Source organism: Salvelinus fontinalis, chromosome 19 (assembly GCF_029448725.1).
Source record: "Salvelinus fontinalis isolate EN_2023a chromosome 19, ASM2944872v1, whole genome shotgun sequence".
NCBI lineage: Eukaryota > Metazoa > Chordata > Actinopteri > Salmoniformes > Salmonidae > Salvelinus > Salvelinus fontinalis.
The window spans coordinates 52,224,921-52,243,043 of NC_074683.1; the positions used below are offsets into that span (position 1 = coordinate 52,224,921).

Below are 18,123 nucleotides of genomic sequence, written 5' to 3' on the forward strand. Positions count from 1 at the left end.
CTATTAAAGGTTATCTGATCCTGATAACTCTTATCAGTGCTATTAAAGGTTATCTGATCCTGATAACTCTTATCAGTGCTATTAAAGGTTATCTGATCCTGATAACTCTTATCAGTGCTATTAAAGGTTATCTGATCCTGATAACTCTTATCAGTGCTATTAAAGGTTATCTGATCCTGATAACTCTTATCAGTGCTATTAAAGGTTATCTGATCCTGATAACTCTTATCAGTGCTATTAAAGGTTATCTGATCCTGATAACTCTTATCAGTGCTATTAAAGGTTATCTGATCCTGATAACTCTTATCAGTGCTATTAAAGGTTATCTGATCCTGATAACTCTTATCAGTGCTATTAAAGGTTATCTGATGAACTGTGTTCATAGATGATTTATGAAACAACTAGCCTAAGTTCCCATAAACTTACCTTTTAGTAAAATTATATCTCCCTCCCCACACAATTTATACATAAGACAATTCATTTTTTGGTAATAATATTTATTTGATTTATCATAAGGGCATTTCCACTTGGAAGGATCTGAATCCGTCTTGCTGGGTGTGGAAGAGGAGAACAGAGAAGTACAACTTTATTTTTATTGTCTGTCTGTCAGCAAGAAGCTGAGGTCACTGCCAGATTCAAATTCTGTTGCTGGCTTCCCCCTGAAACACAAACACTGGCTGAGAAACAGAGACTCGTCACCGAACCCTAGTTATTTACTTAGCGTTTGGCGACATACACGACTATATAAAAGAGACATTTTAGCCTGCTTTATTGTGTTCAACCACTTTGATCTGTTAAAACTTGTTTTGTGCTTTATTGGGTCATGGGTCACGGGACCTGTGTGAGAGAGATGATTAATGTTACCTGGTGAACAACCGTGCCTTGCAGGTGCCCAGTAGAGTAGCCTTGTCTCCTTCTACCAGCAACACGGAGCCCTCTCTCAAGCCCTAAGACAAATCAACAAATCAGTGAACGCATAGCCTAATACTATGTAGAATACAACCTCTCTCAGGGTCCTCGTAGTCTACTCTTTATCTCTCAGACTCACCAGAACAGATGGAGTGTCAGGCTCCTCGTAGTCTACTCTTTATCTCTCAGACTCACCAGAACAGATGGAGTGTCAGGGTCCTCGTAGTCTACTCTTTATCTCTCAGACTCACCAGAACAGATGGAGTGTCAGGCTCCTCGTAGTCTACTCTTTATCTCTCAGACTCACCAGAACAGATGGAGTGTCAGGCTCCTCGTAGTCTACTCTTTATCTCTCAGACTCACCAGAACAGATGGAGTGTCAGGCTCCTCGTAGTCTACTCTTTATCTCTCAGACTCAGAACAGATGGAGTGTCAGGGTCCTCGTAGTCTACTCTTTCTCTCAGACTCACCAGAACAGATGGAGTGTCAGGCTCCTCGTAGTCTACTCTTTATCTCTCAGACTCAGAACAGATGGAGTGTCAGGGTCCTCGTAGTCTACTCTTTATCTCTCAGACTCACCAGAACAGATGGAGTGTCAGGCTCCTCGTAGTCTACTCTTTATCTCTCAGACTCACCAGAACAGATGGAGTGTCAGGGTCCTCGTAGTCTACTCTTTATCTCTCAGACTCACCAGAACAGATGGAGTGTCAGGCTCCTCGTGGTACTGAATGATCCTCTGCTCTCGTGTCTCCTGGGGAGAAGAAAGAAAACATAGACAGTGGAACATGTTGGCCTTACACCAGCTTCCTTTTAAGGCACCACGGTCCCCAGACACAGATTAACCTAGTCCCAGACACAGATTAACCTGGTCCCAGACACAGATTAACCTGGTCCCAGACACAGATTAACCTGGTCCCAGACACAGATTAACCTGGTCCCAGACACAGATTAACCTGGTCCCAGACTACAGATTAACCTGGTCCCAGACTACAGATTAACCTGGTCCCAGACACAGATTAACCTGGTCCCAGACACAGATTAACCTGGTCCCAGACACAGATTAACCTGGTCCCAGACACAGATTAACCTGGTCCCAGACACAGATTAACCTGGTCCCAGACACAGATTAACCTGGTCCCAGACACAGATTAACCTGGTCCCAGACTACACAAGCATTTTCAAATGGAGATTCTACATTCAGGATAACCATTGAATATTTGTCAGAGAAACCAGCCCTACAACTTTCCCTAAACTGTACTGATGATCTGCTATATAATATTACACTGTACAACTCACCCCCATGTGTCTGCTGTTAGGGTCTGTATCCAGGAAGTGAGGGTTGATGTTGAAAGGCACTAGACCAATGGCATTGAAGGAGGGCGGGTACACGATGGGCATGTCGTTGGTGGTGTTGATGCTGACAGTAGAGACGTTGGTGCCAGCACTGGAACCCATGTAGGGAACACCATCCTGGAGATATAAGAGTTACTGTAGTTATTGTAGGGTTACTGTAGGGTTACTGTAGTTACTGTAGAATTACTGTAGGATTACTGTAGGGGTTACTGTAGGGTTACTGTAGTTATTGTAGGGTTACTGTAGGGTTACTGTAGTTATTGTAGAATTACTGTAGGGGTTACTGTAGTTATTGTAGAATTACTGTAGGGGTTACTGTAGGGTTACTGTAGTTATTGTAGGGGTTACTGTAGGGTTACTGTAGTTATTGTAGAATTACTGTAGGGGTTACTGTAGGGTTACTGTAGTTATTGTAGAGTTACTGTAGGATTACTGTAGGGGTTACTGTAGGGTTACTGTAGTTATTGTAGAATTACTGTAGGGGTTACTGTAGGGTTACTGTAGTTATTGTAGAGTTACTGTAGGATTACTGTAGGGGTTACTGTAGGGTTACTGTAGAATTACTGTAGGGGTTACTGTAGGATTACTGTAGGGGTTACTGTAGGGGTTACTGTAGTTATTGTAGGGGTAGGATTACTGTAGGGTTAGGGTTACTGTAGGATTACTGTAGGGGTTACTGTAGGGTTACTGTAGGATTACTGTAGGGTTACTGTAGGATTACTGTAGGGTTACTGTAGGGGTTACTGTAGGGGTTACTGTAGGGTTACTGTAGGGGTTACTGTAGGGGTAGGGTTACTGTAGGGTTAGGGTTACTGTAGTTATTGTAGGGGTTACTGTAGGGTTACTGTAGTTATTGTAGAGTTACTGTAGGATTACTGTAGGGGTTACTGTAGGATTACTGTAGTTATTGTAGGGTTACTGTAGGGTTACTGTAGGGTTACTGTAGTTATTGTAGGGTTACTGTAGGGGTTACTGTAGTTATTGTAGGGTTACTGTAGGGTTACTGTAGTTATTGTAGAGTTACTGTAGGATTACTGTAGGGGTTACTGTAGGGTTACTGTAGTTATTGTAGGGTTACTGTAGGGTTACTGTAGGGTTACTGTAGTTACTGTAGGGTTACTGTAGGGTTACTGTAGGGTTACTGTAGGGGTTACTGTAGGGTTACTGTAGTTATTGTAGAGTTACTGTAGGATTACTGTAGGGGTTACTGTAGGGTTACTGTAGTTATTGTAGGGTTACTGTAGGGTTACTGTAGGGTTACTGTAGTTACTCTAGGGTTACTGTAGGGTTACTGTAGGGGTTACTGTAGGGTTATTGTAGAGTTACTGTAGGATTACTGTAGGGGTTACTGTATGGTTACTGTAGTTACTGTAGGGTTACTGTAGGGTTACTGTAGTTATTGTAGGGTTACTGTAGGGTTACTGTAGGGTTACTGTAGTTACTGTAGGGTTACTGTAGGGGTTACTGTAGGGTTACTGTAGTTATTGTAGAGTTACTGTAGGATTACTGTAGGGGTTACTGTAGGGTTACTGTAGTTATTGTAGGGTTACTGTAGGGTTACTGTAGGGTTACTGTAGTTACTGTAGAATTACTGTAGGGGTTACTGTAGGATTACTGTAGGGGTTACTGTAGGGGTTACTGTAGTTATTGTAGGGGTAGGATTACTGTAGGGTTAGGGTTACTGTAGGGTTACTGTAGGATTACTGTAGGGGGTTACTGTAGGGTTACTGTAGTTATTGTAGGGGTAGGATTACTGTAGGGTTAGGGTTACTGTAGGGGTTACTGTAGGGGTTACTGTAGGGGTTACTGTGGGGTTACTGTAGGGTTACTGTAGGGGTTACTGTAGGGGTTACTGTAGGGTTTACTGTAGGGGTTACTGTAGGGTTAGGGTTACTGTAGGAGTTACTGTAGGGGTTACTGTAGGGGTTACTGTAGGGTTACTGTAGGGGTTACTGTAGGGTTACTGTAGGGTTGGGGTTACTGTAGGGTTACTGTAGGGGTTACTGTAGGGTTAGGGTTACTGTAGGGTTACTGTAGGGTTGGGGTTACTGTAGGGGTTACTGTAGGGGTTACTGTAGGAGTTACTGTAGGGGTTACTGTAGGGGTTACTGTAGGGTTACTGTAGGGTTAGGGTTACTGTAGGGGTTACTGTAGGGTTAGGGTTACTGTAGGGGTTACTGTAGGGTTAGGGTTACTGTAGGGTTATTGTAGGGGTTACTGTAGGGTTACTGTAGGGTTAGGGTTACTGTAGGGGTTACTGTAGGGGTTACTGTAGGGGTTACTGTAGGGTTACTGTAGGGTTACTGCAGGGTTACTGTAGGGTTGGGGTTACTGTAGGGGTTACTGTAGGGGTTACTGTAGGGGTTACTGTAGGGGTTAGGGTTACTGTAGGGGTTACTGTAGGGTTAGGGTTACTGTAGGGGTTACTGTAGGGGTTACTGTAGGGTTACTGTAGGGTTACTGTGGGGTTACTGTAGGGGTTACTGTAGGGGTTACTGTAGGGTTACTGTAGGGTTGGGGTTACTGTAGGGGTTACTGTAGGGTTGGGGTTACTGTAGGGGTTACTGTAGGGTTACTGTAGTTATTGTAGGGGTTACTGTAGGGTTACTGTAGTTATTGTAGGGGTTACTGTAGGGTTACTGTAGTTATTGTAGGGGTTACTGTAGGGTTGGGGTTATTGTAGGGTTACTGTAGGGGTTATTGTAGGGTTAGGGTTACTGTAGGGGTTACTGTAGGGTTAGGGTTACTGTAGGGGTTATTGTAGGGGTTACTGTAGGGGTTACTGTAGGGGTTACTGTAGGGGTTACTGCAGGGTTACTGCAGGGTTACTGTAGGGGTTACTGTAGGGGTTACTGTAGGGGTTACTGTAGGGGTTACTGTAGGGTTGGGGTTACTGCAGGGTTACTGTAGGGGTTACTGTAGGGGTTACTGTAGGGGTTACTGTAGGGGTTACTGTAGGGGTTACTGTAGGGTTGGGGTTACTGTAGGGGTTACTGTAGGGGTTACTGTAGGGTTGGGGTTACTGTAGGGGTTACTGTAGGGTTGGGGTTACTGTAGGGGTTACTGTAGGGTTACTGTAGTTATTGTAGGGGTTACTGTAGGGTTACTGTAGTTATTGTAGGGGTTACTGTAGGGTTGGGGTTATTGTAGGGTTACTGTAGGGGTTATTGTAGGGTTAGGGTTACTGTAGGGGTTACTGTAGGGGTTACTGTAGGGTTAGGGTTACTGTAGGGGTTACTGTAGGGTTAGGGTTACTGTAGGGGTTACTGTAGGGGTTACTGTAGGGGTTACTGTAGGGTTACTGCAGGGTTACTGCAGGGTTACTGCAGGGTTACTGTAGGGGTTACTGTAGGGGTTACTGTAGGGTTGGGGTTACTGCAGGGTTACTGTAGGGTTACTGTAGGGCTTACTGTAGGGGTTACTGTAGGGGTTACTGTAGGGGTTACTGTAGGGTTAGGGTTACTGTAGGGTTAGGGTTACTGTAGGGTTACTGTAGGGTTACTGTAGGGTTACTGTAGTTATTGTAGGGGTTACTGTAGGGTTACTGTAGGGTTACTGTAGTTACTGTAGGGGTTACTGTAGGGTTACTGTAGTTATTGTAGGGGTTACTGTAGGGTTATTGTAGGGGTTACTGTAGGGTTACTGTAGGGTTAGGGTTACTGTAGGGGTTACTGTAGGGGTTACTGTAGGGTCACTGTAGTTATTGTAGGGGTTACTGTAGGGTTACTGTAGGGTTAGGGTTACTGTAGGGGTTACTGTAGGGTTACTGTAGGGTTACTGTAGGGTTACTGCAGGGTTACTGTAGGGTTGGGGTTACTGTAGGGTTGGGGTTACTGTAGGGGTTACTGTAGGGGTTACTGTAGGGTTACTGTAGGGGTTACTGTAGGGGTTACTGTAGGGGTTACTGTAGGGGTTACTGTAGGGTTACTGCAGGGTTACTGTAGGGTTGGGGTTACTGTAGGGGTTACTGTAGGGGTTACTGTAGGGGTTACTGTAGGGGTTACTGTAGGGGTTACTGTAGTTACTGTAGGGGGGTTACTGTAGGGGGGTTACTGTAGGGGTACTGTAGGGGTTACTGTAGGGTTGGGGTTACTGTAGGGGTTACTGTAGGGTTAGGGTTACTGTAGGGGTTACTGTAGGGGTTACTGTAGGGTTACTGTAGGGTTGGGGTTACTGTAGGATTAGGTTACTGTAGGGTTACTGTAGGGGTTACTGTAGGGGTTACTGTAGGGTTAGGGTTACTGTAGGGTTAGGGTTACTGTAGGGGTTACTGTAGGGTTAGGGTTACTGTAGGGGTTACTGTAGGTGTTACTGTAGGGTTAGGGTTACTGTAGGGGTTAGGTAGTGGAGAAGTTAGTAACCGGCCCTGGAGCCCATGTGGGCTCACCATTCTGGGGCATAAGAGTAAACAGGATATACAATCATTCAGTTGTTTATTCCACTCATGGGGCTCTCTCTATTGGCTATATCAGCTGACAGTAAGAACAATATGTATACATGCAGGAGTGAACTGTAAATATTGTGAAATGGCATTTTAAATCTGGCACAGTGTTTTCCAAAACTCCTAAACTACTCCCAGCCATTCCGGTGTGCCAGTTCTGGAATATAGGCTATCAGAGTGGACCAGCTGTAGTACCTGAGGACAGGTGTTTTTGCGGGGTTACACTGCTCAATCAAAAACAAAAACATATATATCAGTCTGACCTGTAGAACTCTCTTGTTGATCTCAGACAGCACACTGTTGTCGTAGAGACATTTCAGCAGACGGAACGTGTTGCCACCGCCTATGAAGAGAACAGCGGTTATGACTTTATTACACTGTATACCATCCCGCTAACTTCTTAACACGTAGTCAATCTGTGTACTGGTGTGGAAGTGGATTTACTTGAACTCTTGCAGTACACGTGTACAATAGCATTCCTTCAATGACGCCTATGGTTTTGGTATTTCATATTTGAGAGGCCCTATGAGGTGCTAACGTCTGAGCTCAAGGGTCCACTCCTCACCTATGAATATGCCCTGAGCATTCCTTACAGCTTCCACTGGGTCAGAGGCCTCGTGTATGCTGTCCACCTCGTAACCTGTCAGACGAACAGACAACACTCACATTAGAATGATCGACAAACCTGTCTCACATCGACACCCTAGTCCTTACTACGCCCACTGCACCTGATATCGTCTAAGAGAGAGAGGGTTTGACAAGTGTTAAGCGAAATGTGCTTTGATCCATCAAGTCCTCTCAGATCTCCACAAGAGCATAAAGTATAGGGTCTAGGGATTGATTTGGGACTGGGACTGAGATATTTGATTGATTTGGGACTGGGCCAGAGTTATTTGATTGATTTGGGATTGGCCCAGAGATATTTGATTGATTTGGGATTGGGCCAAAGTTATTTGATTGATTTGGGACTGGGCCAGAGTTAATTGATTAATTTGGGATTGGGCCAGTTATTTGATTAATTTGGGACTGGGCCTGAGATATTCCAGACACACAGCAATAGGGCTGTGTAAGGGAATGGACCAGTGTAAAATACGTACCCAGACTGTTGAACTTGTCCCTGGCAGTCTTTGCGTAGCCATCTCTATCACACAGTGCATAGGGGATGAATAAGATCCTCGTCACACCTCTGCAAGAAATACATTACACGGTTAGGTTATACACTGACTATACGAAACATTAGGAACACCTTCCTAGTATTGAGTTGTAACCCCCCTTTCTGCCCTCAGAACAGCCTCAATTCATCAGGGCATGGATTCTACAAGGTGTTGAAAGCGTTCCACAGGGATGCTGGTCCATGTTGACTCCAATGCTTCTCACAGTTGTGTCGAGTTGGCTGGAGATCCTTTGGGTGGCGGACCATTCTTAATACACACCGGCAACTGTTGAGCTTGAAAAACCCAGCAGTGTTGCAGTTCTTGACATAAACCGGTGTGCCTGGCACCTACTACTATACCCCGTTCAAAGGCACTTAAATCTTTGGTCTTGCCATTCACCTCTAAATGTCAAACATACACAATCCATGTCTCATGTTTAAAAGTAGTTAGATACATGTATAAGTAGTTATTAAGTAGTTAGAGACATGTATAAGTAGTTATTAAGTAGTTAGAGACATGTATAAGTAGTTATTAAGTAGTTAGAGACATGTATAAGTAGTTATTAAGTAGTTAGAGACATGTATAAGTAGTTAGAGACGTGTATAAGTAGTTATTAAGTAGTTAGAAACATGTATAAGTAGTTATTAAGTAGTTAGAAACATGTATAAGTAGTTATTAAGTAGTTAGAGACATGTATAAGTAGTTATTAAGTAGTTAGAGACATGTATAAGTAGTTAGAGACATGTATAAGTAGTTAGAGACATGTATAAGTAGTTAGAGACATGTATAAGTAGTTAGAGACATGTATAAGTAGTTAGAGACATGTATAAGTAGTTAGAGACATGTATAAGTAGTTAGAGACATGTATAAGTAGTTAGAGACATGTATAAGTAGTTAGAGACATGTATAAGTAGTTATTAAGTAGTTAGAGACATGTATAAGTAGTTATTAAGTAGTTAGAGACATGTATAAGTAGTTATTAAGTAGTTAGAGACATGTATAAGTAGTTATTAAGTAGTTAGAGACGTGTATAAGTAGTTAGAGACATGCATAAGTAGTTATTAAGTAGTTAGAGACATGTATAAGTAGTTATTAAGTAGTTAGAGACATGTATAAGTAGTTATTAAGTAGTTAGAGACATGTATAAGTAGTTATTAAGTAGTTAGAGACGTGTATAAGTAGTTAGAGACATGCATAAGTAGTTATTAAGTAGTTAGAGACATGTATAAGTAGTTATTAAGTAGTTAGAGACATGTTTAAGTAGTTATTAAGTAGTTAGACATGTATAAGTAGTTAGAGACATGTACAAGTAGTTATTAAGTAGTTAGACACATGTATAAGTAGTTAGAGACGTGTATAAGTAGTTATTAAGTAGTTAGAAACATGTATAAGTAGTTATTAAGTAGTTAGAAACATGTATAAGTAGTTATTAAGTAGTTAGAGACATGTATAAGTAGTTATTAAGTAGTTAGAGACATGTATAAGTAGTTATTAAGTAGTTAGAGACATGTATAAGTAGTTAGAGACATGTATAAGTAGTTATTAAGTAGTTAGAGACATGTTTAAGTAGTTTTTTAAGTAGTTAGAGACATGTTTAAGTAGTTAGAGACATGTATAAGTAGTTAGAGACATGTATAAGTAGTTATTAAGTAGTTAGAGACGTGTATAAGTAGTTAGAGACAGGTATAAGTAGTTAGAGACATGTATAAGTAGTTATTAAGTAGTTAGAGACATGTACAAGTAGTTATTAAGTAGTTAGAGACATGTATAAGTAGTTATTAAGTAGTTAGAGACATGTATAAGTAGTTATTAAGTAGTTAGAGACATGTATAAGTAGTTAGAGACATGTATAAGTAGTTAGAGACATGTATAAGTAGTTATTAAGTAGTTAGAGACATGTACAAGTAGTTATTAAGTAGTTAGAGACATGTATAAGTAGTTATTAAGTAGTTAGAGACATGTATAAGTAGTTAGAGACATGTATAAGTAGTTAGAGACATGTATAAGTAGTTATTAAGTAGTTAGAGACATGTATAAGTAGTTAGAGACATGTTTAAGTAGTTAGAGACATGTATAAGTAGTTTTTTAAGTAGTTAGAGACATGTATAAGTAGTTATTAAGTAGTTAGAGACATGTATAAGTAGTTATTAAGTAGTTAGAGACATGTTTAAGTAGTTAGAGACATGTATAAGTAGTTAGAGACATGTACAAGTAGTTAGAGACATGTTTAAGTAGTTAGAGACATGTATAAGTAGTTATTAAGTAGTTAGAGACATGTATAAGTAGTTATTAAGTAGTTAGAGACATGTATAAGTAGTTATTAAGTAGTTAGAGACATGTATAAGTAGTTATTAAGTAGTTAGAGACATGTTTAAGTAGTTATTAAGTAGTTAGACATGTATAAGTAGTTAGACATGTACAAGTAGTTATTAAGTAGTTAGACACATGTATAAGTAGTTAGAGACGTGTATAAGTAGTTATTAAGTAGTTAGAAACATGTATAAGTAGTTATTAAGTAGTTAGAAACATGTATAAGTAGTTATTAAGTAGTTAGAGACGTGTATAAGTAGTTATTAAGTAGTTAGAGACATGTATAAGTAGTTAGAGACATGTATAAGTAGTTATTAAGTAGTTAGAGACATGTATAAGTAGTTATTAAGTAGTTAGAGACATGTATAAGTAGTTAGAGACGTGTATAAGTAGTTAGAGACATGTATAAGTAGTTATTAAGTAGTTAGAGACATGTATAAGTAGTTATTAAGTAGTTAGAGACATGTATAAGTAGTTAGAGACATGTATAAGTAGTTATTAAGTAGTTAGAGACATGTATAAGTAGTTTTTTAAGTAGTTAGAGACATGTATAAGTAGTTATTAAGTAGTTAGAGACATGTATAAGTAGTTATTAAGTAGTTAGAGACATGTATAAGTAGTTAGACATGTATAAGTAGTTAGAGACATGTATAAGTAGTTATTAAGTAGTTAGAGACATGTATAAGTAGTTATTAAGTAGTTAGAGACATGTATAAGTAGTTATTAAGTAGTTAGAGACATGTATAAGTAGTTAGACATGTATAAGTAGTTAGAGACATGTATAAGTAGTTATTAAGTAGTTAGAGACATGTATAAGTAGTTAGAGACATGTACAAGTAGTTAGAGACATGTACAAGTAGTTAGAGACATGTACAAGTAGTTAGAGACATGTATAAGTAGTTATTAAGTAGTTAGAGACATGTTTAAGTAGTTACAGTAAAGGAGGGTCAGATTGTGAGTGTACCGTACACCAGCATTCCTTCCATAGTCTTTAGGGGTGTGATTTTATAGAGCAGTCCAGGCACTTTGAAGGTCAGTATTAGTCAGTGGATTTAGATACTTACTTTCCGAAAAAGTCTTTGATCTGCTGTTGACAATGTTCCAGATATCCTCCCCCATGCAGGGTTGAGTTGGACACGAGCAGAAGTCTCCTCTTCATATCTTTCAAGACAAGGTTTTGATCAAAGTTTAAAAGACGCACTCAGGTTAAATAGGCTTCCTCATCCTACACCTCAAAGATTACTTGAACAGTACATAGCCAGCGGTGCACAAACAGGACGTGTTCCCGGGAGGTGTCAAGGTACAAGGTCTATGGAGTGAGATTTGTTTTCTTTATTCACTATGTCCACCACGATCTGTGTGTATATTCAACATAACTCACAAATAAAACAATGATCTGTGAATATATTTAAAAAATATGTCTTAAATATAATAAAAATCACAAATTAAACCCTAATCTGTGAATATGTAAAAAATATTTCACAAGTATTCACCATAAATCACAAATAAAACTATGATTTGAACAAATGTAGAACAATGTGAGCAAATGTTCAGAAATCTCTTAACGTTTACATCTGTGGAATGTGCATTTGCGCATTAAAAAAGTGTTTGTGGATCTGTATTCTGTGTTTACAGATTTTTGAGAATTATTTTCCGCCGGTCGATGTATTACAATCCACAAATGTGGTCGATGTATTACAATCCACAAATGTGGTCGATGTATTACAATCCACACATGTGGTCGATGTATTACAATCTACACATGTGGTCGATGTATTACAATCTACACGTGTGGTCGATGTATTACAATCCACACATGTGGTCGATGTATTACAATCTACACATGTGGTCGATGTATTACAATCTACAAATGTGGCTTCGGATGAGTCTGCCATATCCATTCATTTGGATAATCTTTGTGTCAGGGGAAGTGCAGAGTGAAGCAGTGTCTCATTCAGCCATGTCTTGTGAGAACACTTTTTAGCTAGAATATTTAACTAATAAAGAACAACTTTATGACTCATCTGAAACCACATGTGTAGATTGTAATACATCGACAGGCGGAAAATAATTCTCAAAATTCTATAAACACAGAATACAGATCCACAAGCACTTTTTGAATGCGCAAATGCACATTACATTTACATTACATTTACATTTAAGTCATTTAGCAGACGCTCTTATCCAGAGCGACTTACAAATTGGTGCATTCACCTTATGACATCCAGTGGAACAGCCACTTTACAATAGTGCATCTAAATCTTTTAGGGGGGGGGGGGGCAGAAGGATTGCTTTATCCTATCCTAGGATCCACATTCCACAGATGTAAACGTTAAGAGATTTCTAAACATTTGTTCAAGTCGTTGTTTTATTTGTGAGCTATGTAGAATATTTACAGATCATTAATTTATTTGTGACTTATGGTGAATACTTGTGAAATATATTTTTTACATATTCACGGATATTGGTTACATTTGTGATATTTTTTTGCGTATTGTGGTTTAATTTGACTAAATATTTAAATATATTCACAGATCATAGTTTTATTTGTGAGTTATGTTGAATATACACGCATCGTGGTGGACATACTGTATTTAGAGAATAAAGAAACAAATCTTCCTCCATTCAATTTCCTGGTCTCAGTTTAAAGTTCAACTACGGGTAACTTATCTGTTTTGCTGACAAATCTCTCATACAGTCATTAAATCATCTGATTACTTCTCCTGATAAATCTACCTGTCGTCGAAATGGTTGTGAAATCTTTCGATCCAACAAACCGTTGGCTATTATTCTTGTGGTCAATGATTGGAAACAACGTTGCGGATCCACAGGTCACAGATTGCAACACCGATTTAAAATTCGATACGTAGCCTTGACCGGATATGTTATTTACAGTTTCGTATGAAATGTTAAAATGTAGGATACAAAACTGTAATTTTGCTTCAAGAGTCTCCGTTTGGAGAAGAGTTTTCTCACGCTGTTACGGTGTGTGGAAAAAAGGTCAGCTGATAAATCACATGACAAGCCTCATGTCTTACGGTGCTTTCAAGAACAACTGGGAAATCGGAAAAACACGAGGTCAAACCATGACGTCGGTTATCTTCGGGTCAGAAAGTCGAAGCTCTTAAAAAATATGGCCGAGTTTCCGCCTTGGAATTGCAAGTTGAATGACCGTTCAAAAACAAACGTTCCAAATCGGAGCTCGTTTCTATCCAAGTTTCCAGTTATCGTGAAAGCAGTGATGTCGGAGATTTCCGAGTTCCCAGTTGTTTTCCACGCAGCATCAATAGCGAGAGGCAGATATACGGACACGCCTGGTGCCTCCAAAATTGATGACGTATTTCGCGCACTTGAGATTCGAACATCAAATCAAATTGTATTGGTTCAACTGCGCCAAATACAATTTGTGTAGATTTTTTTTTACCGTGAAATGCTTGCTTACGAGCACTTCCCAAAGATGCATTGTTTTCAAAAGAGTAATACAATAAAATAGTAACACAGGATAAATAAAATAGACAAGAATGGAGCTACAGTGAACTCCAAAAGTATTGGCACAGTGACACATTTCTTGATGTTTTGGCTCTGTACTTCAGCTCTTTGGTCTTGAAATTATACAAATGAGGGTATTTTCTTCCATAATCGGGTAAACCATTACTTTCAACATATTTATTGGGTGAAATGGTAGGCTGCAAGTAGCCTACAATGGCATAGAAATTAATTGGCCTACTTGATGGCCAAACAATGTATAATTCTTGACATTTAATGTCAGTTTCACTGTGGACTTTTCCCCATAACAGAAGCACTCAAGCCATAGACTGTTCTCTCTGCTTCTGCAAGGCAAGGTGCCGGTGCGTCAGGTCTGGCACCTACAGGCTCCTGGGCAGCTTCTATCCCCATGCCATAAGACTTCTAAATAGCTAACAGAATGGCCACGCAGACTCTGAGCTGACCCTAGTATTTACACTGTCTCTATGTGAACTATGTTCACTCACAGGACTCTACACAGTGACACACACATAACACACTCACACACACCTACACTATAACACACACACACATTTATACTGACTCTACACACACACACTCACATATAATCATCATTTACGTTGCTGCTACTCTGTTCATTATATATCCTGATGCCTAGTCACCTTCCCCCTATACATATCTACCTCCATCACTCCAGTATCCCTGCACATTGTTAATATGGTACTGACCCTGTATATAGTCACCTTACCCCTATACATATCTACCTCCATCACTCCAGTATCCCTGTACATTGTTAATATGGTACTGACCCTGTATATAGTCACCTTACCCCTATACATATCTACCTCCATCACTCCAGTATCCCTGTACATTGTTAATATGGTACTGACCCTGTATATAGTCACCTTACCCCTATACATATCTACCTCCATCACTCCAGTATCCCTGTACATTGTTAATATGGTACTGACCCTGTATATAGTCCCCTAACCCTATACATATCTACCTCCATCACTCCAGTATCCCTGTACATTGTTAATATGGTACTGACCCTGTATATAGTCACCTTACCCCTATACATATCTACCTCCATCACTCCAGTATCCCTGTACATTGTTAATATGGTACTGACCCTGTATATAGTCCCCTAACCCTATACATATCTACCTCCATCACTCCAGTAACCCTGCACATTGTTAATATGGTACTGACCCTGTATATAGTCACCTTACCCCTATACATATCTACCTCCATCACTCCAGTATCCCTGTACATTGTTAATATGGTACTGAACTGACCCTGTATATATATATATATAGTATAGACCCTAAAACGTTTGGTATACATATTAGTTCAGAACCTAGCTATGAACCTCAGCTATCATAGCCAGTTGTATCAACTTCAAAACAGCCTGAATGACATTAATGAAGCCTATGGATTGAGTAGAATATATAACTGTGTGCCAAGGACGTAAGTCGTATATACATGTAGTTATTACCATGCATGAGATCCCCACATTGTAGCCTGTACATCTAATATATTCACTGATCATGTACTCTACCATGGCAAATAAAGGTACACTTCAGGTATGAATGTCTTTGAGATAATTTTTCAATCATATCCAATACCAGGAGTATCAAATTCCAGTCTTTGAGTGGTGCTGTGTCTGCAGTGCATTCGGAAAGTAGTCAAACCCCTTGACTTTTTCCACATTTTGTAACGTTACAGACTGGGTGGAGGGGGGAGCAATATTTAGTAAGGAAGCAGGACTGGTTTGAGGGTGGAGCAGTATTTAGTAAGGAAGCAGGACTGGTTTGAGGGGGGAGCAGTATTTAGTAAGGAAACAGTACTGGTTTGAGGGGGGGGGGCAGTATTTAGTAAGGAAGCAGGACTGGTTTGAGGGGGAGCAGTATTTAGTAAGGAAGCAGGACTGGTTTGAGGGGGAGCAGTATTTAGTAAGGAAGCAGTACTGGTTTGAGGGGGGAGCATTATTTAGTAAAGAAGCAGGACTGGTTTGAGGGGGAGCAGTATTTAGTAAGGAAGCAGGACTGGTTTGAGGGGGGAGCAGTATTTAGTAAGGAAGCAGGACTGGTTTGAGGGGGGAGCATTGTTTAGTAAGGAAGCAGGACTGGTTTGAGGGGGGAGCAGTATTTAGTAAGGAAGCAGGACTGGTTTGAGGGGGGAGCAGTATTTAGTAAGGAAGCAGGACTGGTTTGAGGGGGAGCAGTATTTAGTAAGGAAGCAGGACTGGTTTGAGGGGGGAGCAGTATTTAGTAAGGAAGCAGGACTGGTTTGAGGGGGAAGCAGTATTTAGTAAGGAAGCAGGACTGGTTTGAGGGGGGAGCAGTATTTAGTAAGGAAGCAGGACTGGTTTGAGGGGGAGCAGTATTTAGTATGGAAGCAGGACTGGTTTGAGGGAGAAGCAGTATTTATTAAGGAAGGAGGGCTGGTTTGTGGGGGAGCAGTATTTAGTAAGGAAGCAGGACTGGTTTGAGGGGGGAGCAGTATTTAGTAAGGAAGCAGGACTGGTTTGAGGGGGGAGCAGTATTTAGTAAGGAAGCAGGACTGGTTTGAGGGGGGAGCAGTATTTAGTAAGGAAGCAGGACTGGTTTGAGGGGGGAGCAGTATTTAGTAAGGAAGCAGGACTGGTTTGAGGGGGGAGCAGTATTTATTAGGAAGCAGGACTGGTTTGAGGGGGGAGCAGTATTTAGTAAGGAAGCAGGACTGGTTTGAGGGGGGAGCAGTATTTAGTAAGGAAGCAGGACTGGTTTGAGGGGGGAGCAGTATTTAGTAAGGAAGCAGGACTGGTTTGAGGGGGAGCAGTATTTAGTAAAGAAGCAGGACTGGTTTGAGGGGGGAGCAGTGTTTAGTAAGGAAGCAGGACTGGTTTGAGGGGGGAGCAGTATTTAGTAAGGAAGCAGGACTGGTTTGAGGGGGGAGCAGTATTTAGTAAGGAAGCAGGACTGGTTTGAGGGGGAGCAGTATTTAGTAAGGAAGCAGGACTGGTTTGAGGGGGGAGCAGTATTTAGTAAGGAAGCAGGACTGGTTTGAGGGGGAAGCAGTATTTAGTAAGGAAGCAGGACTGGTTTGAGGGGGAGCAGTATTTAGTAAGGAAGCAGGACTGGTTTGAGGGGGAGCAGTATTTAGTATGGAAGCAGGACTGGTTTGAGGGAGAAGCAGTATTTATTAAGGAAGGAGGGCTGGTTTGTGGGGGAGCAGTATTTAGTAAGGAAGCAGGACTGGTTTGAGGGGGGAGCAGTATTTAGTAAGGAAGCAGGACTGGTTTGAGGGGGGAGCAGTATTTAGTAAGGAAGCAGGACTGGTTTGAGGGGGGAGCAGTATTTAGTAAGGAAGCAGGACTGGTTTGAGGGGGGAGCAGTATTTAGTAAGGAAGCAGGACTGGTTTGAGGGGGGAGCAGTATTTATTAGGAAGCAGGACTGGTTTGAGGGGGGAGCAGTATTTAGTAAGGAAGCAGGACTGGTTTGAGGGGGGAGCAGTATTTAGTAAGGAAGCAGGACTGGTTTGAGGGGGGAGCAGTATTTAGTAAGGAAGCAGGACTGGTTTGAGGGGGAGCAGTATTTAGTAAAGAAGCAGGACTGGTTTGAGGGGGGAGCAGTATTTAGTAAGGAAGCAGGACTGGTTTGAGGGGGGAGCAGTATTTAGTAAGGAAGCAGGACTGGTTTGAGGGGGAAGCAGTATTTAGTAAGGAAGCAGGACTGGTTTGAGGGGGGAGCAGTATTTAGTAAGGAAGCAGGACTGGTTTGAGGGGGGAGCAGTATTTAGTAAGGAAGGAGGACTGGCTTGGCACATAGAGGGCACTATATAGGGAATAGGATAATCGCACACCTGACGATCTGTCTTTTCGAGCCGTCTATTTCCTGTATTTGAGGGGTGCAAAACCCACTTGTCACTTAAATCTCGCTGGATCGATTTGCTTTCATTTTACTCCGGCGACTCTTTCATACTCTTGCTTGTGCCTGTCGTTTCTTCCCGTTAAAACTTCTTAGGGATAGTGGACAACATCCGGTGAAATTGGATAAGGCGCGCAATTCAAATAAATAATCGTAATATTAAACATTTATGAACATACAAGTAGCTTATATAATTTAAAAGCTTTAATTCTTGTTAATTTAACTGCGTTGTCTGATCTGCGACTCTTTCAAACTCTTGCTTGTGCCTTTCGTTTCTTCCCGTTAACGTTGCGACCTTCGGAAATGTTTGTAATGACCTGTCAAACACGACGACGTGTTATTAATGGCTGAAATGGGCTCATTGGAATATATCGTCTTTCTGTTGCATCTACAAAGACCGTAAAGCTTCGTCCGGGAAAGAGACCATTATTTTTGATTGGTTGTTCAAGTTTTACTTTAATACAGTTGAAATGTTTAAAAACTAGATGAGCTGAAATGAAAGCCACTTCCTAAAATGAACACTCTATAGTGATATTATGTCTGATCTGACAAACGATC

General features: G+C 40.8%; 1 protein-coding gene across 2 annotated transcripts; it reads right to left on the reverse strand.

Moving 5' to 3' along the window:
• Positions 1-476: 476 nt before the first annotated feature.
• On the reverse strand, positions 477-13,227 carry si:dkey-69o16.5 (Alpha-aspartyl dipeptidase-like). Of its 2 annotated transcripts, none has more exons than XM_055871927.1 (9): positions 12,945-13,227; positions 11,232-11,328; positions 7,801-7,889; positions 7,269-7,343; positions 6,967-7,046; positions 2,206-2,379; positions 1,601-1,660; positions 865-947; positions 477-659 (listed from the first exon to the last, which is right to left on the reverse strand). In XM_055871927.1, the coding sequence occupies exons 2-9, from the start codon at positions 11,324-11,326 to the stop codon at positions 593-595; spliced, it is 723 nt and encodes a 240-aa protein (XP_055727902.1). In that variant the 5' UTR covers positions 11,327-11,328; positions 12,945-13,227; the 3' UTR covers positions 477-592. The 2 variants fall into 2 exon arrangements, with proteins under 2 accessions (XP_055727902.1, XP_055727901.1); XM_055871926.1 differs by having other exon boundaries at positions 12,904-13,216.
• Between the last annotated feature and the right edge of the window lie 4,896 nt (positions 13,228-18,123).

What these genes read in the sequence shown, in the direction of transcription:
- si:dkey-69o16.5 (XM_055871927.1), bottom strand. Translation starts at nt 11,326, where the DNA reads ATGAAGAGGAGACTTCTGCTCGTGTCCAACTCAACCCTGCATGGGGGA. An exon ending in CTGACACTCCATCTGTTCTG is followed by an intron (nt 948 to 1,600) that starts GTGAGTCTGAGA and finishes GATTTGTCTTAG; the next exon opens with GGCTTGAGAGAGGGCTCCGT. An exon ending in AAGGCACGGTTGTTCACCAG is followed by an intron (nt 660 to 864) that starts GTAACATTAATC and finishes TTTGTGTTTCAG; the next exon opens with GGGGAAGCCAGCAACAGAAT.